Source organism: Varanus komodoensis, unplaced genomic scaffold (assembly GCF_004798865.1).
Source record: "Varanus komodoensis strain SLA01 unplaced genomic scaffold, ASM479886v1 scaffold1, whole genome shotgun sequence".
Lineage (NCBI taxonomy): Eukaryota > Metazoa > Chordata > Lepidosauria > Squamata > Varanidae > Varanus > Varanus komodoensis.
Window position 1 is genome coordinate 108,536,762 of NW_025335268.1, and position 26,648 is coordinate 108,563,409.

The 26,648-nt window shown below is 38.4% G+C and overlaps 1 protein-coding gene across 2 annotated transcripts in view; it reads left to right on the forward strand.

Annotated features, from left to right (window-relative positions):
- LOC123028347 (SEC23 interacting protein) overlaps positions 1 to 26,066 on the forward strand; it is a 40,493-nt gene extending 14,427 nt beyond the window's left edge. For both annotated transcript variants that reach the window (XM_044440096.1, XM_044440102.1), the window contains exons 6-19: positions 182 to 302; positions 2,612 to 2,701; positions 3,413 to 3,554; positions 4,454 to 4,662; positions 4,944 to 5,062; positions 6,818 to 6,979; positions 10,324 to 10,419; positions 11,739 to 11,954; positions 12,337 to 12,492; positions 15,906 to 16,008; positions 17,276 to 17,458; positions 18,598 to 18,760; positions 21,835 to 21,947; positions 24,522 to 26,066. In XM_044440096.1, coding sequence (XP_044296031.1) covers positions 182 to 302; positions 2,612 to 2,701; positions 3,413 to 3,554; positions 4,454 to 4,662; positions 4,944 to 5,062; positions 6,818 to 6,979; positions 10,324 to 10,419; positions 11,739 to 11,954; positions 12,337 to 12,492; positions 15,906 to 16,008; positions 17,276 to 17,458; positions 18,598 to 18,760; positions 21,835 to 21,916 — 1,842 coding nt within the window. In that variant the 3' untranslated portion in view covers positions 21,917 to 21,947; positions 24,522 to 26,066. The remainder of the gene's footprint in view (positions 1 to 181; positions 303 to 2,611; positions 2,702 to 3,412; positions 3,555 to 4,453; positions 4,663 to 4,943; positions 5,063 to 6,817; positions 6,980 to 10,323; positions 10,420 to 11,738; positions 11,955 to 12,336; positions 12,493 to 15,905; positions 16,009 to 17,275; positions 17,459 to 18,597; positions 18,761 to 21,834; positions 21,948 to 24,521) is intronic.
- Positions 26,067 to 26,648: the final 582 nt, after the last annotated feature.

Below are 26,648 nucleotides of genomic sequence, written 5' to 3' on the forward strand. Positions count from 1 at the left end.
AATTCTAGGCATATTGACTTAGAAGTAAATCCTGTTGAATGCTTTGCCCAGATAAAAGTGCTGAGGATTGCAACTTTAGTTAGTTTCCCTCAATCTATCTTAGGTTATAGCCTAATAGCTTTTGCAAGTTTTAAATTAAAATGTATATAAATATGGTATGTTGTTCATTTTGATCTTTCAGGTCATCGTTCAGTTCCAACCTTCTGCAATACCTGATGAATGGGGTACCACACCGGATGGTCAGACCAGACCAAGAGTGGTGAAACGTGGGATTGATGACGATCATGAGGAAATTCCAGATGGTAAGTGAACCAGGATCTGAGACAAAGTACGCATACCCTTTCCCCTGCTTTTTCTCCAAAATGCCTTCATATGGCAATGATTTAGAGTACAGCTATATTTTATCATGCTGTTTCATCCATGTTTCTTCTCTTGTTGGGATGAAAAATTCTTCTGTGATGTAGTAGTTGAGTGTGGGAGTGAGGCTCAGGTGATCTGAGTTCTAGTTCTTGCTCAGCCATGGAGCTCACAGGGTGACTTTGGGTCAGTCACAGACTCAGCCCAACTTACCTCACAGGGATGTTGTTGTGAAGGATAATATTAGGGTGGTAAAGACCTATATAAGCCACCTTGAAGTTCTTGGAAGCCAAAAAGGTGGAATATAAATATTCCGTAGAATAAATCAATCATTGTGCATGCTATGCATCCAAAATATGGTATAGAATCCTATTTGGGAGGTTTGTATAACTGATGAATTTTCAGTGGGAATCCTTCACATTTCCTGCTTTTCATATACTGGTGTTTGTGTTTTCACACCCAATAACAAATAAAAAAAATCTTTGTAGGGTGCATGATCTTGGTTTACCAGTTGATCATCTAGTGCTTGGCTGTTGTTTATCCATTGTTCTTTAAACCTTAATTACTGCCAAGCCATTTGAGTCACTTGCTACAGTGGACTTATGTTTGCTGTCTTGGAACCAGCATTCCTAGTGTCAGTAATATCTACCAGGCCTAGTGAGTTGTAGTAAGTGCCCTGAAAATAAACCCAACCTACATGTTCCACCACAAGCAAAGAGTGCTCTGTCTTAGCCTTTTTGACCCTGATGATCTCTGAATTCCATCTTAATACATGTCAGGTTCTAGTTCTTCCCTTCAAACTTCCAGAACAATGATGCACATCCAGTAAGCACAATCAACAAAGAATGAGTCTCTGAGCATGCACAGAGCATTTTGTTGAACCAAGTCCGGTAACTACTCCCAAGAACTGTTGTTCTGAATAAACCTGCTCCCCCATCACAGCCACTGCATCATGCAGTCAAGAGTCATATTATCTGGCTCCTGTCCCATGACCCCTCCCAGTAGTTGTAGATCCTGGCCATTCTCAAAGTCTGCCTGAACAACTGAAGGGGGAATCATGATGCAATGCAGCAGCGATGTCCATTGCTCCATGCCTTATCTCATTTCAAAATTTATAAATTGACTTTGAGAGAGTCTTTATCTCTCTAAATGACAAGTGAATGACAGAAAGTTATAAATTTGTGGCTTTGACTGTATTGGCTGTACTTGTTTAAAACCCCTTGGCAAATATATTCTATTTTACTTTATTATCCTTTTTTCTTTCTGTTTATGTTAAGAAAATAAAATTAATTAAAAATAAAAAAGAAGTTAGGCTTGAAATAAGCTCCTCTGCCTCTTCCATCCTGATATCTGGAGGCCCAACTTCCCAGGGCCCATCTGAAAAGTGTGAATCTCCCTGACCTTGAAACTCATGCCTAGAACAACTTTCTCTTTCATCCCCAACATCTGGAAATAGTGCTGCCAATCTTCTTCTCTGCCCCTTCTAAACTTCTTGCACCTACTCTTCATATGTTGCATATTGCACAAGCGCTAGTCTTTATAAGGCAAGGATTGAGACTTACTCAATTGCTACACTTATTTTTATGGTAGGGGCAAGTGGTCAACATTGTCAGTGCTGGACAGAGAATCTCATCATGGGGGCTGCATGCCATCAAGGAATCCTATGATTGATGAATTTTCTGTATCTGATCTGAATACATTCAGTTCAGGCTCTGGTCCTTCATTGGTGTTTGCTAGAAGTATCTCCATCCTAGAACTGTATAGTGTGGCTACATAGTCAAAGTTATCTATGTTTGTTAACCATTAAAACTGGCTGGGTGTTCGTGCCTGAGCTGACTTTTATTATGGGTGAGCAGTACTTTCAGCTGCTCGTTATAGAAGGTTCCCTATATAGAAGGTCTGCCCAGCATATACCCTATGCACAAATGACCACTCGGAATATGCTTTACAGGTATGCAGTTTTTTTCACTTCTGTTTTCAGGGGAACAGCAGTGTGTTTCCCTCTCCCTCTCCTTCTCATGTACACAAACATTAGGGCTCTCAAAACATTATGCACAAAGATCAATAAGAATTCAGAAAAATAAAAGAAATGGTTTTAGACAAATTATGCCTTTCGATATAGAAGATCTAACATATTGTCAGATGTGATATAATCTGATGTCACTTTTACAAAAATATTTATGGTCATTTCCCCAACCCATTTCATTTTGGAATTTACTCAGTACTACTATCTTTAATTCATTTTTTTTAATAGGTGAGGTAGCTCAAATTGACCATTTAGTATTCATTGTCCATGGGATTGGCCCTGTCTGTGATAAACGATTCAGAAGCATCGTTGAATGTGGTAAGTTTTTAAAACTGTGCGGGGGGCATGGGGGGGGGGAGGGAAAACCTTTAGTAATTTCTGCATTTCATACCTTATTGCTTATGCTCTTCCTTTCTGCTCTCACAGCTTTATATGTAACCGATCATTTACATCATGATAATATTCTTTGCTAGTGGTATATCATCATGTGTACAGATACCTTTAGGCAAACCTGCACAATAGATGTCATGTGGATGCAGGTTTAAATCATTTTTGCAGATGGTGCATCCAAAATGATAATTTTTAAACTGAATTAACAGTCTGTATGAGTGAGGGGGGAAATGAATAGAGCAACTGTTTTTGGAAAGGAGTAAATTCTTTATTGCTAAAAAAGCTACCAGTAAGCGGAATTAGAATTAATACTTTTCATGAAATTATTAGGTATGTAAAAGCCCTGATGACTGTGTCAATTGTCAGGAAGAGAGGAAAGAAGGATAGTCAAAATGAACTATTTTTAAAGCATTTTGTCAGTGAACTTTGTAATGCAATTAATGTTTTGAATTGTCACTATTCCAACATTTTGTGGGGTTTTAAAATAAAAATGTGATTAAGGCAAAACATCAGCACTGTTTATTTAATGGCTTAAGCTTTTATGTGTTATTTTTACAAAACCATATTTTGGGATATGGCTATAAGTTTGTTCAAATAACATTAACCTCCATTATTTATACTTTTCTCCTCTTTAAAAAGTTGATGATTTTCGGACCGTATCTCTGAAACTGTTACAGACGCATTTCAGAAAGTCGGTGGAAGAGCTGAAAGTGAACAGGGTTGAGTTCCTGCCTGTTCATTGGCATACTGCTTTGCATGGAGATGCAACAGGGGTGGATAGGTGGGTCTCTTATACGGAACTACCATAATAAAGTGCTATTCTTGTCTAAATCTCTTCTAATACGTTTTAGCAGGGCTGGATTTTTATTTGGTAACTGATGATGGTCCCAGAGGTAAGCTATAAAAGTGCTGTTAGGCCAAATATTAGCCTTTTATGGTTAGTTATTTGCTTAACTCTCCTTGTTTCATTGAAGTCAAAGCAAGTATTAAGTCTGCTTTAGGCAATGCTGATGGAAGGGATCACACAATAGTAATTGCTGGTTTTGCATAATGGCTTATTTTCCCTGTCCTGTGTGTCCTTGTTGTCTGCTTTCCTAATTACTAATGTCAGGTGTCAACCCTTCTTTAGCACTCCTATGCTTATGGACCTGAAATTGTAGAAAAATTCATGTACAGTAGGAAGTGGTACTGATACAGGGCAGGATTCATGTTCATGTATTGGATAGAACCTCAGATCAATGATTTGCGATTCAGCTAGTTACAAATAATTGAGTGTGATGTGTAGACCCACATTGCTGTCTGTTTAGGGGCTAAACAGTCCAGCAGTTAACTCATAACTGATGGGTTAACCACTGATTTATTTAGCCCTAAGCAAACCAGAGCTCCTGGTTAATCCACAATTTACCCTTATGGTCAAACTGGGTTGTCACGTCTGATGCATAGGGTCAGTTTCTTGAAGTAACTCTTGGAGTGATTTGATATCAGAAATCAGTTATTTAAACAATTAGGTGGGAGCAAAGAATATGGAAAAAAAAGTTAAATATTGGATTTGGTTGGGGTTAGGATAGATAGTCTGTGAAAACATCATTGGTAAATTGCTAAATGCTATTGGGATCCTCCTGTTTTATCAGAGGTTATTAAAAATTGCTCTGCTTGTAATCTATTGATTTTTCCCCCTAGGCACATTAAAAAAATAACTTTGCCAACCATAGGACGTCTGCGTCACTTCACCAATGAGACTCTACTCGATATCCTGTTTTACAATAGCCCCACCTACTGCCAAACAATTGTGGATAAAGTAGGATTGGAAATGAATCGTCTGTATGCACTTTTCATGAGCAGAAACCCTGACTTTAAAGGAGGAATCTCTGTTGCTGGTCATAGTTTAGGTATAAAAATAATTAAATAAATGCACATTCTGTCATTGTAAAGCAAGCAAAAACCAATTAGCTCTTTTGATGGTAATTTAATTTTTAATTGCACAACTCTCAACAGATCTGACCAAAATGATTTGGTTTCTGAAACTGTAAATAGGATTCCATATGTTAGACAAATGAGAAGCTGAGAAAGCATATCCAAGAGGATTGCATATGAATCTCTGTTTAAAGCTGGATAACCAGAGAAAGATAATCTTGTAACAACTGCTGCTGTTACTGTTTTGTCTCTCCAGGTTCTTTAGTATTATTTGACATATTGTCCAACCAAAAAGAGTGTTCTTCCCCAGCTAATTCTGTGATTCCAGTTGCTGCCAATGGTATTGTGAAGGATGTGGCTGAATGTGACCATCAGGTATTTGTGCTAAAAGTGTTAAAAAAGTACAAATGGTGATTGTTCAAACTATTTAAAGACTTTATAGTCTTAATAATAACTGGAAATCTCCAGCCTAGTGAGTCTGCATTGTGCTCTACTTTACAGAAGTAGTGCCAAACCATTTCGCATTTGGTTTTCAGTTGCTTCTCAGACCTCTGTTGGCTGGATGACATCCGTGGGGAATTGCATCAATGGGTACCATGGTCACTGACCTCCTCATTCCACCTGATTTGCTTTTCTTCAAGCTGTGAAGCACAGAGCTCTATATCTTGCAGCAAAAGCTACTAGCAGTATAATTTATCCCAACAAAATAAACTCAATAACATAGTTGGAATAAACAAGCTGTTGAAACTAGAATCTATTTTTCAAAAAGAAGTCACAGATAGGAGTTTATTTGTATACTTAAGTATAGACAATGAACAAGAATATGAATATGCTGTGCTCTAATTTCTATGTAACATACAGGAATCAAACCAGTTTTTGAGGTCTAGTTATTAAAATAGTTATGCATGCACACTTCAATCCAAGCCTCTGACACACAGTTTTATAAAGAGTCTGCATGAGGTCATTTACCAAGTAGTTGACCCTACTTAGCAAAGTAAAAAAACCTGCTGTAAGTGCATTCCTAAACAGATACATACCAGAATATTGAGAGACCAGAAAAGATCTTAGGCTCCACTGCAAATATGTAATGTTAGTGTAGACAAGGCACTGTAATGGATTTATATCAGAAAGAATCACAGTACTGCTAAAGACCCACAGAATCTTTCCCTGGTGGGATCCTGCAGATTCTGTTTTCTCTTAGCAATGACATGACTGGGCTGGTGCTGGGAGGAGCAGCACCAGCCAAGTCCCAGGTTTTTATGGCGCATGCCCCTTCCTTATGTTGGCAGAGCATACCATGTGGAAGGACTCAAACACTGCGGGGAAAAGGAGCTGTTCTTCCCAGCCAAGTACTCATCACTTGCATCCCCATTGCTAGGAGTCCTGCAGGAGGGAAACCAAGGAGGATCCATGGGCTGGAGATTCCACATCTCCAGCCCATGGATAGGCTTTTATAGGCTTTTCATTTCCCCCCAGTGATTTTATTAATTCAAGAAGTTGTTCCTAACGGTAAACCTAGAAAAGCATTTTTGTTACATGCATGTGCTTACATATGAATTTAATGCACATAGATACAGCAGATTGCTGGGAGTTCCTCCCCACCTCAGCATTTTCATTTATATTATTAAAAGGGGAGTCCTACCACACACATCAATATTTTCATTAAATATATTGAGGTAGACATCTAAAGTGTTCTGCATTAATCCTAGCCATCTAGGAAGGCCGTAGCAGTTATAGGTGGCTTATAAATACATGTATAAATAAAAATAAATAAATTGGAGGGCTCCCTGCAGTACCATCATTTAGATGCAAGAACTTGAACCTAGTGGCTTCTGCATTCAAAGTCTATTGTTTTTGGTTTCCCAACAGCTTGGTGTATTTGTTAGTGCAAAAGTTCATGCTGTCACACTATTGCATTCATCTTTTGAGCTATGCTCAAAATATTATTAGATTTATATCCCTCTTTTTTCTTACGAACTCAAAGTGGCTTACCTTTTTCTCCTCTCAGTCTCAAAACAGAACAATTTATAACTCAGTGATTGTTTAGTTAAGCTGATATTGATATACTATGAGTTTCACATAGTGACAGGAATTATCTTATATCCTAATTTGTATTTTCTGTTTTGTCAGGCGACAGTAGATTCCAATTCTACTAGTTCCTTGCTTTCTCTTTCAAATGATGATCATGCTATTGAGGACGATGCTCCAACCTTGGAAAGAACTCTGGAAATGCTTAGCTTATCAGAATACATCAGCACATTTGAAAAAGAGAAGATTGACACAGAATCTCTGGTACAGCAAATACTTCAAATTATCACAGAGAGGTAGCAAGTCAAATATGGACTGCTGATTGATATTGCTCATCTAGGTCTGAGATGGAAGTTGTTTTAATTGGTTAGGTGTAACCCTCTGCACACCCTGCTTTACGTACATAAGGATGTTGCTGTTGTTGATGATGTCATTAAATTAACTTGTATACCGCTCAGTAGCCAAAGCTCTCTGCACAGTTTACAATAGTACAACAGAATACATTGTGATCAGAGGAGTTTGGATCCCATGCTCATTCCATAAGCACACATAAAAAGACTTCTTATTAATAGTAATATAACACCTTATCCTCCAAAAAGCCATTGATATGATGTGCAACAATTTAAAACAATAAAACCATGCAACAATAAAAACAAGAATGGAAAAATATTAAAACATTGACTGGGTTTGGACAACATAGCCCATCATGGTTTGCCGTCCGTGATGGGTTGTCTTGTCATGTGAAACTGAACTAGTTTTCCCAGGGTCACTTTTATTTGGACAACAAGCTATCCAAACTAGTGGTGGCTGGCCGAGGAGTTGTTGTGCTCATGATGGACTGTCATGTTGTCTAAACCTGGGTGACCAGCATCATGAGTACAGGGAATTGGCTAGTGAGTTTCATGGCAACAACAGCAAAAAAAAATTTGCTAGCATTGTTAGTGTTGCCAGCCGTTTCAGGCCCACTGATGCTTTTTTCTTTAAAGTTCTTATTCATGAGCTTGTGAAAGCCAGCTGTGAAGTCAGCTTTTCCAATCCCTGTTTTGTCAGTTATGAGCAGTCCCTTCAAATTGTTCTAGCCACACCATGGACAGGCTGCCCATGGCTTTGCAGCAATTGTGTTTTTTCGCACTCCAATTTTTCCAATTATTTTTGATGCAGTCTTTCATATAAATGTGACTGCAGGGTTCTGAAGTCACAGGCAAGGGGCAGCAGCTAACCACATTGAACTTTACTTCATCTGATGCTTGAGATTAATTTCTCCCACTTGAAGTTTCTCCTGACAGCTTGTAGAAGGCAAGGTGCAAGAGAACTTTTACTGACAAGGGGCTGGAGTTACAACCCCTCACTGCAAAATCTCTGGGCCCACCTCCCACTTTGTCTAGGTAAAAGGAGTTTTGACAGCTCTCAGTAAACTATCCAATGTCAGTGTAGAGAAGTCTGCTTCATGTGAAGTACATAGTGTTAAGAAATTATTTGTTTATTTATATATTGCACTTAAAAGCCTTATCCCTTAGCCAAAAAGGCTCTCTGGGTGGCTCACACAGTATGACAATAAAGCAAGATTAAAACAATTCATTTAAGCAATAAAATAATAAAACAGTAACAAACAATAAAACTGACTGATAATAGAAAACCATATAAAACAATAATTCCATAAATAAATAAATTATCTGACAACTAAGACTCTCAGCATCCCATATGTTAGACAAATGAGAAACTGAGAAAGCATATCCAAGAGGATTGCATATGAATATCTGTTTAAAGCTGGATAACCAGAGAAAGATGATCTTGTAACAACTGCTGCTGTTACTGTTTTGTCTCTCCAGGTTCTTTAGTATTACTTGACGTATTGTCCAACAGGAACCACAATAAAATAGCTCACTAGTAACAAAATAAAAAGGGTTTCAATAGTTTTCTGAAAGACACCTGGTGGATTTTTGGTGACAGAGAATTCCAGAGGGTGGGTGATACAACAGAGAATGCCCCCCTTCTGGCCAACTCCCTTCTCACTTCATTGGGGGGAGGTACTTCAAGAAGGCCCCCCAGGGAAGACCTCAGTGAGGCATTTCCTCAGATACCCTGGCCCCAAGCCATTTAGGGCTTTGTGTATCAGTGTCAGAACTTTGAATTGGGCCCAGACAGCAACTGGTAGCCATTGCAGCCTGCGAAAGGCCAGTGTAATATGTTTTGGGAGACCAGTCCTCATCAGCATGCACATGGTCCTATTCTGGATTAATTGCAGTGTCCAGACTGTTTTCAAAGGCAGCCCCATGTAGAGTGCATTACAGTAATCCATGTGTGAGGTTACAGTGCATGAATAACTGCAGCAAGTCTCCACTCATCCAAGTAGGAATGCAGCCTGAGCTGGTAGAAAGCACTCCTGGCTACTGTGTCCACCTGAGAAATAAGTGATGACTTGGTATCCAGGAGCACTCCATGACGGTGATCCTTGTCCTTTATGGGGAGTGCAACCCTGTCCAGGACAGGTTGAAAATTCCCCAGTTGCAAAGCAGCAATCCCCCAGATAGGAGTGGAACCGCTGCAAAGCAATTTGCCCCCAATTCCCAGTTTGGCCAACCTTTCCTGAAGGATACCGTGATAATTGATTTCGAAAGCTGCTGAGAGGTCCAGGAGGATCAAGAGGGTCAAATACACCCCTTCTCATGGGGGATAGGGTGGAAACCACTCTATTTTAGATAGTGGCATCCATGCATATCAGGGAGGGCAGCCTCTGGCCCATACTGTCTTTGCAGGCCGTGCCCAGTGAGGGAGAAAAGTTAAAAGGGCAATCCCTCTGTTGGAAATAATCTAGGCATTCCCCTGCACTGCTACATGTGCCCTGATCACAGTATGAGTGTGCAGGAAAGTAGCAGTCTGACTTGCCCAGGACTTGTAGGAGATGGATCCTGCAAGTCCCAACTTGCACAACTTGTGTCCTGTCTGGGACTCACGAGGCATGGCACGGAGCAGCCCCACTTATCCAGCCGAATCATGACCAAGTTCTTTCCTGCACCCTGTCTTGACTGGGGTGTGAGCAGCAGGGGAGGAACTCTCAGTGTGTTTGGAGCTTGCCATCCCTTTCTCCGTGCAGAGAGATCATGAACAGCCCTTCTTTCTCCACACAAAGAAACTTTAAAAATGTGGACTGAGGCAGGTGGCATGACAGCAAGGTGCAGAGCTTCAGGGCTCGGCCCCACTCTCTTGACATCATCTAGCTCATTGGCTTGGCCCAGGGGTAGAGATACTACTTTTGATCTGGCCCATGGATAAAGTGATTGCCCTTTCCAGATGTACATTTTACAAAGGATGAGTGAATAAATCCCTGCCTTCAAGTGTCTTCCAATCTAGAAATCAACTCAAGGGAGGGAAATGGAGATAACGATAAAGGAAGGATTTTTAAAATCATTTCAGTTACATATATTTAGGTTTCATTATACTAGAGTATTCTGACATGTTTTGCATTTCTTGGGATTCATATTGTCACAGTAATTCTACAATAATGTTGAAATATGTCCATCTGCATCTCTTTCTTACTACACTGTGTAACAAGACACAGTCATTTGTATTCCTTTAAGGAAAAGTATTTGTTTTGCTTTTTTTAAAAGCTGATGTGTACAGTTGATGACCTGAAGGAAATGGGAATACCTCTTGGGCCACGAAAGAAAATAGCAAACTTTGTAAAAGACAGAGCAGCCAAACAGGTAGGGAATGACTACTTTGCAATCTATAAATCTCTGTTTGTTTGTGTTTTGTTTTTGGCAATGAAAGAAGTGTAAGATAGGCATGGTGGTACATACTGGTTTTTCCTATCTTTGGAAGTAACAACTTTCTAATTGTTACAGATCAGATCAGACCTTGCTTTCTCTTTCTAATACTCACTTATTTGTGTACCAAAAATCTGAAATAAACATACATTTGTTCATTGTCCTATCAGACTTTGTGTCCCAGGCTTTCAATCAGAGTGTTGGAAAGAGAAAATAATATTGTTAAAAGTCTCTTTTACCTTAATTATAACATGCAACTAACAAGAAAGTGTTACCCAAAGTAGGCTAGAAACTATTTAAGAGATGTGTTATATCCCTGATAACTGTAAAATATAAATTTGTGCCAGGCATTGAAAAGGAACTTGTTTGAAGGAAACATATGATTAGAACTTTTTTTTTTTTTGGAAATTACAATGCTATTTTTAAATTGCTGTGTCTCTTCAACATACCCCTTGACATTAGTACCTGGCTCACAAATGAAACATGTTCATTTGAAATATTTTAATATTTTGCTTCAAATTAGATAAATCTTGAAATTATTAATTTTAGCTGAAAGTCAACATAAACATAGAAACAGAGTGAGTCAGAAGGGGTCTCCCGGGCCATCTAGTCTGTCCCTTGGCTCTAGCCAGCTCCGTTCACAACGTATAGAACATATGTCCTATAATTACCAAAAACGTGGAGGGAGTAAAACATCTAGGAAGTCCTTGAGGTGTGTACTAGTGAAAAATGTTTCAGATCTAGGGCCCCACTAACTTGTCCTTTCTGCTAACATTTATGACTTTAAATGTCATAAGGGAAATAGGTGCCTGTGAAGGACAGAGTGTTCTTGGTGGCAGAACCCAGACTGTGGTCATTTTCATATAGGGATTTTTGTCGGGAATTTTCTTTGATTTCCTTTAGGTTTCTATGGAAAACTGATTTTTCCCAAGTTTTAGTGTAAATGTGAGAAACAACTCCAGATGTTGTTGGCTGCAACTTCTATCATCCCTGACAGTTGGCCATACTGACTGGGGCTGTGCTTTCCAGCAAAATAGGGAGGGCCACAAGTTCCTTCTCTTTGCTAAATGATTGTAAGATGCTTTGGGGAAAGGTGGTGCATGCATGCGTGTATTATGTACATACACACATGGGTGTGTGAACTAAATAATAAAGGCGATTTGAGCATTGGTCGAATGTAATACTTTTAAATAAGATAAAGTAAAAGTTGGCAGTTTTACTTTCTTTCCTGAGCATTTAAAGTCTTTGTTGAACAGGAACAGAGAAAAGCTGCACTGGAGAAAAAGGCAGCAATGAATGCCTTCGCACGGAACCAGGAAGAAGCTGCCCAGACAGTAAAGAAAGTGGCTAGTTTTCCTGAATCTTCTGAATCTGATATGCCTCAGGATACATCCAAACGAAGACTTCCAGTTGGAGCCTCTGTTTCATCTGCACACATAAACTATGACTGTTTTGAAGTTGGTACTGGTCAGGTATGTTTTATAAAAATTAAGATGATGTATTCCAGTCATATATTCTTTTTGGCTTATGCTGTATTTGCAATAGCTGTTGCCATTATACTGGGGGCACACATTGGGTAAAGAAAGGGATATATTAGTCCAGACAGTAGTATAAAGCCACATGATACACTTAAGCTGCAGGAGTTCAAGTGGATACAGCATTATGAACCTGCCCACCAAGTATCACCCATTCTAAAATAAAGTTTTAATGAAGTAAGTTTTTCTTAGACTTGTTTTGTTGTTGACAGAGGAGCCCTGCAACATCCATTTTGTAGGATACATCTGTAGAGTTAAAGTGTATTGGCCGACATTGGGTGAGGTATAAGTCATATTTGGATTATTCTCTTCCTTCTAGGTTTCTGTGGTATACAGCACACTTGACTTCGAGCCAGACATTTTCTTTGCTATGGGTTCTCCAATTGGTGTACTTCTCACAGTAAGAGGAGTGAGCAAAATTGATGAAAACTACAGGCTCCCCACATGCAAGGGATTTTTCAACATTTATCATCCGGTAAGTAAGATGCACATGGCTGCAGTCACTTTCAGTGAAAGGACCATAGACTGAGAACTTATTTCACTTCTATTTGCACCTTTTTAAAAGCTCAGGAGAACAATTTGCTAGTCTGAAACTGATTTCTAAAACCTTTTCAAGCAGTGTTGGAAGAATATACATCCATTTAGGACTACAGATTCTAAGATGGCAAATACGTATCCTCAAGTACAGCAGCCCTGATGCAAATCAGTGGACCTTGAAAGAGTTGCATCTCTGCACTGGGTTATACTCAGTATTTTTCCTATTTTGGCAGTTTTTAAGTCTTACAAAAGTATTTATTTTAGGTGAAGGCTTCTGTCATCTTGGGCTTTCTTTTTTTACCTCTATGTGGTAGGCAATATTTAAAAATTCTTTTAGTCCTTTGGCATATAAACTGTTTTGTTGGTGCAGAGGTTTTTAAATCTGTCAGTGCTGCTCATCATTTCTTATGTTTTTACATGTACAGTGCCTTCTTGACATCATGGGGGTGTGTATGTGTGTATGCTGGGATTCTTCAGATCCCATTGCCAAGGTCCTCCGAACTCAATTCTTGGGCTGATGGCTGAGCCCCTGCCCTCTCCCCTCTTGAAGCCAGCAAGAAAAAGAACTGCATGAGAGCAGAAATACACCTTGGAGAGGGGGAAAGGGTTTTAATGAAAACGCTTGGGGGCAAGGAAAGACTGGGGTTGTTTACCTGTGCTAATTACTATCAGTGCCCCAGCCTGCTTTTTTGGTGTGTTTATCTAGGCAGCTGAAAAATAAGGCGATCTAGAGAAAAATTCCTGAGTGAAGTACATGGGTGGCACAGATTGCTGCTGTATCTCATTAGATGCATGGAAGCCTTTGAGCTTGTAGATGCGCATCTATGTGGGGGTAGGGGTAGGACCATGTTATGTTTTTAATTTGTATGTATGTATGTTGTGGTTTAATTAAAATTTTGTATTATCTAGATTTTACTGTTAAATGTTAGCCACATTGAATACCATTCTTTGGAAGAAAGCGGGCTATAAATTACAGTATATCACAGAAGTGAGTACACCTCTCACATTTTGTAAATATTTTATTATATCTTTTCATGACAACGCTGAAGAAATTATACTTTGCTACAATGTAAAGTAGTGAGTATACAGAGCTTGTATAACAGTGTAAATTTGGTGTCCCCTCAAAATAACTCAACACACAGCCATTAATGTCTAAACCGCTGGCAACAAAAGTGAGTACACCCCTAAGTGAAACTGTCCAAATTGGGCCCAAAGTGTCAATATTTTGTGTGGCCACCATTATTTTCCAGCACTGCCTTAACCCTCTTGGGCGTGGAGTTCACCAGAGCTTCACATGTTGCCACTGGAGTGCTCTTCCACTCCTCCATGATGACATCACGGAGCTGGTGGATGTTAGAGACCTTGCACTCCTCCACCTTCCATTTCAGGATGCCCCACAGATGCTCGATAGGGTTTAGGTCTGGAGACATGCTTGGCCAGTCCATCATCTTTACCCTCAGCTTCTTTAGCAAGGCAGTGGTCATCTTGGAGGTGTGTTTGGGGTCGTTATCATGTTGGAATACTGCCCTGCGGCCCAGTCTCCGAAGGGATGGGATCATGTTGTGCTTCAGTATGTCACAGTACATGCTGGCATTCATGGTTCCCTCAATGAACTGTAGCTCCCCAGTGCCGGCAGCACTCATGCAGCCCCAGACCATGACACTCCCACCACCATGCTTGACTGTAGGCAAGACACACTTGTCTTTGTACTCCTCACCTGGTTGTCGCCACACACGCTTGACACCATCTGAACCAAATAAGTTTATATTGGTCTCATCAGACCACAGGACATGGTTCCACTAATCCATGTCCTTAGTCTGCTTGCCTTCAGCAAACTGTTTGCGGGCTTTCTTGTGCATCATCTTTAGAAGAGGCTTCCTTTTGGGACAACAGCCCTGCAGACCAATTTGATGCAGTGTGCAGCATATGGTCTGAGCACTGACAGGCTGACCCACCACCCCTTCAACCTCTGCAGCAATGCTGGCAGCACTCATACGTCTATTTCCCAAAGCCAATCTCTGGATATGACGGTGAGCACGTGCACTCAACTTCTTTGGTCGACCATGGCGAGACCTGTTCTGAGTGGAACCTGTGCTGTTAAACCGCTCTATGGTCTTGGCCACCGTGCTGCAGCTCAGTTTCAGGGTCCTGGCAATCTTCTTATAGCCTGGGCCATCTTTATGTAGAGCAACAATTCTTTTTTTCAGATCCTCAGAGAGTTCTTTGTCATGAGGTGCCATGTTGAACTTCCAGTGACCAGTATGAGAGAGTGAGAGCGATAACACCAAATTTAACACACCTGCTCCCCATTCACACCTGAGACCTTGTAAAAGTAACGAGTCACATGACACCGGGGAGGGAAAATGGCTAATAATGCCCAATTTGGACAGTTTCACTTAGGGGTGTACTCACTTTTGTTGCCAGCGGTTTAGACATTAATGGCTGTGTGTTGAGTTATTTTGAGGGGACAGCAAATTTACACAGTTGTTCAAGCTGTATACTCACTACTTTACATTGTAGCAAAGTGTCATTTCTTCAGGCTCGTCACATGGAAAGTTATAATAAAATATTTACAAAATGTGAGGGGTGTACTCACTTCTGTGATATACTGTAAATGTGTTAAATACTTTTTAAAATACTTTTAACACATTGGAGTATTTTATATCTGCTTCCTATTTGTTGCTTGGCAGTTGGAAGGATTCCTGCTAGATTTAGGTTGTTTAATCTATTTAAAATGGGTGCTAGTTGTAGCCTTTAAGAAAAAAGATGCTGTTCCTGATACCCATGAGCCCCATATACAGATTAAACTTTTGTACAGTTGTGGGGTTGTCCCCTTTAGTTCTATACTGGTTGAAATTTTGAAGGCTTTTCTTACATATTGAAGGGAGTGAAGCTTCTTCCTACTTGTGCAACACTCAGGCTGCCTTTGTGTATATATCAAACCCAGTGAGTCCACAGTATAGTTGAGTAATTAGTGTTTAATACTGGATTTTTAAAAATCATGGCTGGCTAGTAGTATGGTTATGATGGGATGTCTGTGCACAATGTAGTGCATTTTCAGAGTTGTAGACACATTTGTGAATTACACATAAATTTGGCAGATAGAAGAGCTTGAATAGGCTATAGCTTGAGTAGAGGGATTTTGAAAAGCAGACTCACTTCCTGCTTGCCAAATCACAGCTGTCTTATGTTATTTTGGTTACACACCCTGTTTTCCATACTGCACTGATTCTATATTGGAAAAACAAAGCCCTGTTGGGTTTGTGAAACTAGCTGTGCAGTTCTTCTACAGAACAGGTGTGGGTATTTGATCTGTAGATTCATTACTGTTTTTTGTTCTTTTGTTTTCAGCTTGATCCAGTGGCTTACAGGCTAGAACCTATGATTATTTCTGACTTGGACATAAAACCTGTTCTCATTCCTCATCACAAAGGCAGGAAAAGACTTCACCTTGGTAAACAAAGTCTATTCAAATATTTGTCAATATATTGCCTGAGCAGAGAAGTTGCCTATAGTTTGTAAATGTACAGACGAAACTTTTTGAGAGAAAAGCAGAAGGAGAACATTTGTGCTCAGAAAAGATTGAAGAGACAAAGGACTGAAATGGATATTCATTCATCGTGACTCCTGTACTTTTTCTGAAAATGTTCAAGTTATTTACCTATAGGTGACTCTGCAGTGTATGCCAGACATGCCCCAAAGAACCACACAGTGAGGCGGAAAGCAAATCCCTTTTTAACTCCATCTCCCATTGAGTTCTATCAAAATGAACAAATTGTGGCCTTTACTTCACTTTCCCATTATAATCAATTAGGAAGCATATAAACATTTGGACTTAAAGTAACTTGTGGCAAAGTAGTTTGAGGCAAAGTAAATGTAGGAATTGGGATTAGTCCTCTTATAATACAGCCTTCAAAGGGTATTGAAACAGATTCTTAGTCAGAACTATGGGGTGGAGGGAGTTGGAATTCACAATTCAAATGTCAAGGCCAGTTAACCTGATCAGAGCCATGCAGTTTCCAAAACTAGACAGTTTCAAGCTCTGTTGAAAATTCTCATGAGCAAGCTAAGATGGGTACAGGCAGACTTATCATTAGTCTAATTATACAGCATCAGGTTAAGAAGGTGGACCGATGACCAGTTGAGAAGTATTAGACATTCTAGGTGATGGGTCCATAATTAGCATGATCCACCTGGAAGGTGGAGTCTGCTTTTGCTTTGGAAAGGAGGGGAGCTGCCTAGTTTGGAATTAACTTCACATCAGTAAGCCACATTTCCTTATTGACTTTTACTCTAATTTGCTTGTATAATTTGTTACTGACTTCTGCAGTACTCTTCTGTTGTGTCACAAGTCCAGTGTGGTTGGTCAGCTTTAATATAAAGATGTTTGGTTTGCCTTTGTCCTGATCTACCTTGAAAAGACTCCAAACTCAATCCATGAGAATATCTCTCAGATTATCTACTTCTTCAGGAATTTTTGAAAAGCAATTTCTTTTCTGTGAAATTGAATTAGAATAGTAAAATAATGCAGAAGTACTAATTTTAGAACTTAGAAAATAGCGGTCCAACATTCTTTTCTGATGGAAGCAGTATACCCCATTTCTTAGTACAAATTCTCTTTTGTATTTTTTCTACATGCTCTCTAAAGCTCAATATTCAACAAATTGATGCATTTTGACTGTGTTTATTTTTTACCATGACATGCTTCTCTTTCTCTTTAGAATTAAAAGATTCTCTCTCTCGTATGGGATCAGATCTAAAACAGGGTTTTATTAGCTCTTTGAAAAGTGCTTGGCAAACCCTTAATGAATTTGCACGTGCTCATACCTCCTCTACTCAGCTTCAAGCAGAATTGGAGAAAGTGGCTCATCAGATCAAAGAAGAGGAAGAAAAAGAAGCAGAAGGTTAGTTGGTATATGATTGTTGTCCTTTTAGTACTATGGTCAGTTTTAAAACAGTCGCTTTGGCTTCAAAACATAAGCTCTGACCCCTTTTGGACTGGCCTACATGTTTCACATTTCTGCATTGACACTGCAGATCTAACCTTGAAGTCTCTGCATCACACATACCATCACATCATTTCAAAAAGTTACTTTTGCTTTGAGCATTTGGCCTAGTGGGAGAATTCTGTCTAATAGCACGTCATACAATCTCAACTTTTGTTAAATACATCACTTTGCATACTCTACAAATTTCACGTAATAGTAGAGTGTCTCTATTAAACTGAATGACATTGTCACAGGCTGGAATGTAATAACTTGCGAGTGATTTCTCTGATAGCAAAGAATTTGTCTGCTTCATCTGTACCTGGTGAATATTGTTCACCCTAGGTTTTTGGTTTTTTTTTTTTTTGCATTTATTTGTTTGTTTATTTAAAACTTTCATATGCCATCCCTTGTGCCTTGGCATCTCAGGATGGCTCACAATCCATAAAATTGAGTTATAATAAAACCCCATATATAAATAACAGAATTCAATAAAAAATTACATAAAAGACAAAATCAAAGCGACTGTGAAATTACCAATATCTAACAATCTCTATTCCCTCTCAATCTGTTAGGGAAATCAGATGAAAATAATGTATTTCTATTACCTGTTGTGAGTTTGACTACTGTCTTTGAATAGCAGTCTCCACTTCATCACAAATTATTTTGAACTCTTAAGGATGGCTTGTCATACAGTACAAGGGGCTGTTGTTTGCGAAACACAGGTCCAGTAGCTCTTCAATTACCTGCAGCAAGTCCCACAATTTAATTTGGATTTGTGCTTGGGATAATGACCACTGCCCTTATAATGGTACATTATACCACCACAAATAATGTAATCTCCCTCAAATATTTGGTTTGGGTTTTGCCTATAATCTGAACTTCAGTTTTACGATTGCATATATTTAAGAGAAGAGAAACTCACAGTTGTAATAAACCATATTCTATGAGTTTTGATATGGTGAAGCTGTAATGAAAAGAACAGAAAGATAGAACCAAATATTGATCAAGTAGTCAGCTTGTAATGCACTTACATGTTCACTTTCTTTCTACTGTAGCAGAAAAAAATGTTGAAAGCCCAGATCTTTCTAAAGATGAAGACTTGAGTATAAAAATTGGTTCGCTAAATGGAGGCCGCCGTATTGATTATGTTCTGCAAGAAAAGCCCATTGAAAGTTTTAATGAATATCTGTTTGCTTTGCAAAGTCACTTGTGCTATTGGTAAGACCCCCCCCCCCCCCCCCGGTACATCATGTCATAGTGCATCTTCACATTTCTTCACTTGTATTTATTTGAGGGTTTGTTTGTTTGTTTGTTTTAGTTATTTCTTTTCTGGCCTCAGCTGCACTTTTCATACAGAATGTTATAGCAAAAATATGCACCACCATTTTCCAAGTATACAATTGCTGACCTTATGAAAACACATATATCAATAGCACTGTCTTTGTTCCTAACAAAATCTGTTTTTTTAAGCATCAGATTATGTTGTTAATTGTAACTTTTTACTCTGGCATGGGTTTCTGTTATGTATCGCAGAAAGTACAAGGGTCCTTGTATCAATGTGGTTTATGAGTAGGTACAAACCAGTTAGAGTACTATGCTGCTGCACTGGATAAAGACGAAGGGGTTCTCTCCTTGTACCAGTGCAGTCTTGGCAACTACAGAACCTTTATGTGAGGTACCAAATGTTGTGGTCTAGGCATTCCACTAGAGAAAATAAATACAGGTGCTGCATAACAGCTGTTTACAGGCATTCACACAACTGGATTATCCATTTAATTAATCAATTAATTAATTAATTAAAAGTTTTTCTAGTCCGTCCCATACAGAACGTCTTGGGAAAGCTTACAAATTAATAATGGTGGTTTAGTGATAACACTGAGACTTCGAGTTACATCTGTGACTGTGTTATTATTTTGAGGTGAATAGTAAAACGTACCTTGCTTTTTGAGTAGCCTTTTCAGAAGGAAACATAATTGGTCACACAGAGGTTATACAGTGTGTGCTTTATGTGTGTGTCTGTTTTTCTTGAGTAATTGCAAAAGGGGATCAACCATCTCAGGTGATTTTATAGAGTCATTCTTTGTTGCTGTTTGCTTGTAGCTGTTTTAATCTTTTAACATGTTTTTGGTTTTTATGATTTTTAAATTGTATTTTATTAAGGATTGTTGTAAATTCCCCAAAGAGTGGTATATAAATGAAATAATAAGTAAATAAGCAAGCAAGCCACAAGTCTTCAAAACACTGGAAGCAGTGTTTCAGAAAAACATTTTTAATTTGAAAGTGTGCTTTCTTTATTATTAATTGACTACTGGTTTAACGGACCATCTTGTTGAACTCACTCTGCTTGTGTGCACATGTGCATTGTTTCCTGTAGGACTAATGCTGTACATTAGCATTAGTCCTACATTAGTCTTACTAATTAGCATTAGTCCTCTTGTGCTTATTTCTGCTGAAATATGCTTGTACATTTTTACCAAAAGGTGGCACTGTTGAGGTTGTTTGCAGGGAAGTGTACATACCAGGTAGTAAGCTATAGGGCTGATGAGTCTTCTTTCCAATCTGAACAGCAGGCTGTGGCCAAATGACTGACTGCTTAAGCTCTTGCTCTGTTAATGACACGAACAATTCTTCTGTATACTGGGCAGTATTAGTTTGAATACATGCAATACAGTTTTCTTGTATGTTTGTTACCTTTTGTATAGTGGGCAGGGTATGCATTTTTATTTTATGGTGGCATCTGGATGATCCCTCCTGCTTGAAGGGACTAGGGACATTGTGGAGCAGATTTTGAGGGGTTGCAGCAAGGAAGGAAAGGAAAACAGTTTCTGTTCATGCAGTGTTGGATTTCATCCTCTTAATTCATGTATAGTTCTAGAAAATGTTAAGCCCTTTACATAGCACATGATGATAATGATTAAACGACCCAAACATTAAACATTAATGCTAGAAAGAAAATCCAGCATTAAATGCATTGCCCAGAAATGTATTGTTAAGTATGTCTACAGATGGTATTGATTTACTTAAAGTAAGTAAATCTGGAATATTGTGTCCCGTTCTGGGCACCAAGGTTTAAGAAAGATACATAAAAATTAGAAAGGGTCCAGAGGAGGGCAACGATCCAGGGTTTGGAAACACTGCCCTATGAGGAGAGACAGAGCTGGCTATGTTCAATCTTGAGAAGAAAAGACTGAAAGTGGACATGCTATCCCTTTATAAGGACCTCAAAGGCTATCACAAAGAGGAAGGTCAAGATCTCTTTTCGCTGATACCAGCGTGTAGGACACAGAATAATCAATTCGGTTTGCGACAACCCAGATTCAGGCTAGATACCAGAGCAATATGACAGTGGAACCAGTTGCCTAGAGAGGTTGTGGGCTCTCTCACACTAGACAACATTCAAAAAGAAACTAGGCAGCCGTCTGAGTGGGCTGCTGTAAATTGGTGTCCTGCAACAGCAGGGGGTTGGACCCGAAGGCCTTAATGGCCCCTTCCAACTCGACTATTCTATGTGAAACTTTATTTGAACAGTTTTAGTAACTTGTAAAAACAATATCAAGTTTATATTTTCAATATGGCTGTAAGATACTGAAATCTAAGGTGGTTATATATAAATATAATTAGATAGTGAATCTTGAGTTATGCTGGGGGCAGAATATGGTCAGTTCTGCCTCGCAGGATAAGGTTAAAAACATATATCCTTCAGATCCTAAATGTTAGTGCAGATTTGCTACATTTGTGAGGAAAGTGATGTTGAAATCCACACATCAGCTATAGAATAAAGGGATAGCAATAAAGTTCAGTAGTAGAACCTGGCCAGCATTAACCCAGTGCAGCTATGCCAGTGGGGGAATACTGAGAGTTCTAGGAGTTCCTTCTGTCTAAAGATACATACATAGGATTGTGCCACAGAATCTGAAAAGCAGAGCTTGGCTGAAGGAATGAGCAGATTATGCAGCAGAGTGAGATACAGGAACCTGAGGAATATACCATTGAAAAACAGAGTAGAAGACGACAAGGAAAGTTATGTTACTGGGGGAATTTGGAGAGTTGAATTTCACACATTGATGTTAACTTTTTGGCTGGAAGCTTTTAGCTTTATGTGTGACAGCTTTAGTAAGCAATGAGGCTTAAAGAGAAATACTTTATGTATTTGAGAAGAAATTATTTCATTTAGGAATACTGCATAGTTGGGTATTTTTCTGTGCAGCACTTGGAAAAAGGAACGCAGAATAGAATAATGTTGCTTCAGATAGAGAATTCTTTGGCAATTCAGCAAATATTTTTATCTTCAGGGAATCAGAAGACACTGCTTTGCTTCTCCTGAAAGAAATATATAAAACTATGAATGTTTCTCCAGAACAGCCGCAACATTGATGTATGGATGGATACTTATCATTCAAAATGTGTAAGTAGCCTCAGTCTAAATACAGCACAAATTTGTGACTTGAGTGTTCAGAATCCCTTTTAGGACAGGAGCATCATGGAGCATTACGAAAAGTTTTTTTTTTTTTTTTTAATGTAGCAGTGTTTATCTGGGTGAAGAGTTGCCAGTGTACTTAAAATGTATTCAGGCCCATATGCTTTTTCATTTAAAAAAAAGTTTCCTGCTCTTGACTGAACTCCTTTATAGCCTCAGTGTAGGTAAACTCTATGTGCAGTTTAACATTATCCTCTCCTAGCTGAATTTAATAAGCATGTATAAACCATTTCTTCCCCCTTTTCCATTACTATTATTTGGAATATAAAGCAAACACAGCTACTTACCTTGCGCATTCCTGTGGCTTTGAACATCCAGATACAGAGGAAAGCAAAAAACAAATTAATCTTGATTCCATTTCTTTGTACTTTCCAAATCAGACCTTTCACATCTTCTTGTAATTAGCTGCACAGGCTGGTATTGAATGAATGACTGAAGCCATTGTCAAAGGAATCTTTCTGCAAACATTTTAAAATCATCTTCTAGTTATAGTAATCCTACATGAGTTTGGCTTTGCTGAAATACAGAAACTTGTTTAAGTCACTGAAAGCATAAATGACAACTTACTACAGTACAACGGGTAAAAATAATTTTGTGTTCTTCACCTTTAGATACTTGCAAGTACAGTTGTATTAGCACATGTGCACATATGCTGGGAATTAGCTTCCCTTCTCTATTTTAAAATGGCTGTTCTGTTGTGTCTGAAGAACAAAAGAAATGAAGCAGAAAAAATCCTAAATGTATACATATCATTGCAGGATTACATTCCAGAACACTGAACTTGTTTTTAAATTTTTGTTTAGTGGAGTAGCAAGTGTGTTGGTTCATATAACACCAATTTTTATGCTTAGTTATCCTACTAATTAAGTTACTTGGTTATCGTATTTAGCTAGAATGTACTGGAAAGAGTTAAGCTAAAGTTCTGTAGGCTTGAAAGGATTTGAACTTGCCCTGGTTATTGGTTTTGTAGTTCTTAATTAGGTACTCAATTTCCCTAAACACAGTTTAAGACCATTGTTTATGAAATGTTAAGCAGCATTTGCTTTAATCTCTTGGTGTTTTCTTGCATGAATCACCTGCTGCAGTTAGAATAAACAAATAAAACAACTCTAAAAATTATTATAATTGCTTCTGGGACTCATTGAAATATGCAGTTGGCTCCACTCATGCTGCTTCATGACATATTCATGCTTTGCTTGTAAACCTTCACTTTTCAATATGCAAGTGAATGCCTGTAATCTTATATACTACATGGCTTCAAACCTAGTTCTGGATTCCTCAAATGAGCTCACAGGTAATAATGTGAGAGAGTCCTGTACCAGCAGCTTGTACTGCTCAAAGATAACAGTATGGGTGCTCAAATGTGAAGAAACATCTCGACTCCCTGCAATTATTGAACTGTTTCTGTCATAACAACACATTTTAGTTAAAATGTATTATGCCTGTAAAGCCTCTTTAACTGTATTGTGCTATAACCTACTTTTGCTGAAATACTCTTTCTGATTGACTGTATTCTTTAAGTAGTGTGGCAGAATGAAAATTCCAGTCCACCAGATGGGCACAATATCTATTAAGGAATTTCAGAGTGAGCTAATTATACTCTTTTTTCACAAGAAGTATATTTGACCATTAGAAGGACCAGCAGACTTGTGTATAATGTCCCATTAACCTGCAAGCATCCTTCTTTACTTTCCTCAATATATATTATTTACAGTCATGGTACCCATGTGCATTTCGTGAATACTTAAGCAAAACTACTTATTCTGTTCTCTGGTGGTTCATTGTGAACTGAGCCACACTGCTGAGTGGTTGCAGAAACTTTTCTATGGGATGTATATTCAGATTTCTATCAGCAAAGTGCATTTTATAGTATTTCTATCACCACAGTATATTTTCTTTGGGAACATTTTGCCGTCTATTTCTTTGTTGTCTGGTTTATGTATCTGTGTGTTTAACTTGTATTTCTTTTTAATGAATTTCTATAGTCTATAAATCTGGGTGAAAGCTCTTCTTTGTGCAGATTGCCTTCTCAATTTTAACTGATCTAGCAGGGTGCATGTAGTCACCAATGTACTCCCATATATCATTTTATATCCTGCGTTTTAAAAAATAGTCTGGCCACATGACTTACAAATATATTAAAAACCTAAAGAATATCACAGTAGCCTCAAACAGTAAAAAGCTAGTCAGCATATGCAATTAAAAAGCATATGTGTATTCTTTCTTTCATGCCCTAGTATTTTATCCCTGCCTTTTTCATCAGTACTAGTTTGTTCAGAGAAAGTCATAGTGGACATGGAAAGGAGAGAGGCAGTCCTGTTTGTCCCTCAAGGTTTTTTTTTTACATTCCTTGAGCTGGGTCTGGCTGACAAGGGCATTGTAAGCTGGGGCCAAATGTAGTGGGAGCATTAAAACAGCCAGACAGGGAAGAGGTTTAGTTTCATAATTACAGCCTCTGGCACAAAATGAAAACTTGTAATTATTGTTCTTTTTGTTTTGCAGCATTTCTAATCTTTCTTCAGACTTGCCAACTATCTTTTGAGGAGGCAACACCAATTCCCTAGCCACAGATGACAGAAGTGTGCTTGGTCCACAGCCCTCAGATTCTATACTGCCTTTTGGTTTCATTCTGGGGTGTGGGGGTGTGTGTGGGGGGGGGGAGAAATGGGTAGGGGGAAAAGAGAATCAAGTCTGCTCTTCAGAGTGCATACAACTTTTTTTCCCAGCCTTGAATCATTTGTGGAATAATTGCCAAACATAAACAATCCTTCAAGAAATCTGTGGCATGCAATTTAATCTGTCTTGGTCAGCAAATTTATCAGACCTGTGTTTTCAATCAGGGCTAGATATTTTGTTTAATCTTTAACAGGACATATTATTGGTAAACAACAACAATCTTTTGATTTATTAAAAATATCATTTTGTCCCATTTCTTTAAAATGTGAACTTTAAAGTACTTTAATACATATTTAATACATTGAACCATTTATATTTGCTGAAATCAACAATTGGAGCCAATGACTTACAGCTCTTAAGTATACTGTTAAGATTTTATAAAATCTTCTTGAGATTCTGAGAGATTTTTGAGGTTTCTTGTGCTTTTACTTTAGGTAGTATAGATTGCTATTACAACCTGTTTCAGCACTTGCACTTCCTGCTGTGTGTCTTTCTTCCTAAGGAGTAGAAACATGTTTGTCTTGACAGTGGCGATCAGGCTTAGGTGCATGATTCTGCATAAGATTTGGGGACTGAACCTACAGAAAGCAGTGATTTATGACTGCAACAGGAGTCTTTTGAGGATCAGATTCAGAGCCTCGGCATTGCCAGGAATACTCAAGCCTTTTCCATGTGAAATAGTGATCGTTTAACAGAAGCATCTTTAAACACTGGACTTGCATAGCATTTTTGTGTCTGATTCTCCCCACACTGCACCCATGCACACATTTTGTCCAAAAATGATATTGTGATAGCTTTTATTTTCTTCTGTTATACAAATAGTGGATTCTTCTGGATTAGTAGCCTTTTTAAAACTATATAACTTTTGTTAGGAGTGGGTGGGAGTCTACATTATTTTTGATCTAGGCAGTGTTCTCTTGCAGAAGGAAGTACAAAATATATGAGGTAATGGTGTAACTAGATCCACTTCTGTCTCTGTGGAATCTATGCAATTTAAAATCTTGCATATTCTTTGATTAACAAAAAAGGTTAATTGCAGTATATTACCTTTAGTTATTTTATAACTCTGTATAAATATGTGATGAGTATTAAAAGATACTGTGATACCAGTGGGCCTTTCCAGCAAACATTTATTCTTTCAGTTACAATATTCACTTTCTATCTGAAATCAACAGGATGTTCTCTGTGTTGGTTTTTCTCATTCTGAATATTTGGTGCTCCATTCATCAAAATGAGATTTCACTTCAGTTATTTGTTAAACTAGAATGAATTCTGTCAGAAAAATAGTAGATGAAGCAGCTTCTTGTCAGATAGAATAACAAGTGGAAAGGCTATTCAATAAATCCTGGATTAAAGTTGTCTCCAAACAGGTTTCAGTATTGTATGATTGGTATTCAGATCACCCAGCATATAAAATACCAAAGAATGAACACGTGGAAAGATTTTAACAAATCAGCAACAGTAGTGAGAATGTAGAGCTTAATTTTTTAGTTGTTCAATGCAAAAAGCTGTGCCATAAGAGGGGAAAAAAGAATAAAACTAAAACATTACATTTTTGAATAAAATCTATAAAGATCCATAGCACCAGTGCTTTTTTTGTAAAAAAAAAAAAAAAAAAAAGTGCTGGAACTCACACACACCAGTCCCAAGCCGAGCAGAGCAGGGTCCCCAGCAGCTATCTCTCACTATCAGATTGCAGACACAATAGCAGCCTGCAGGCACTATGATAATGATGTTTGCTGCTGATCTGCTAGCCAAAATCACTTCGTAAAATCCACTGAAAAAATGGTGCCAGAATGGTGTTCTGGTGCATTCTATGACAAAAAAAGCTCTGCATAGCACTAGTTACATTTGTATTATATATTCCATATATATATATTAGTATATAATAGAACATACTACCATTGTTGAAAATAATTATGCACATACTTCAGCTAGGCTCCCCATGTACCA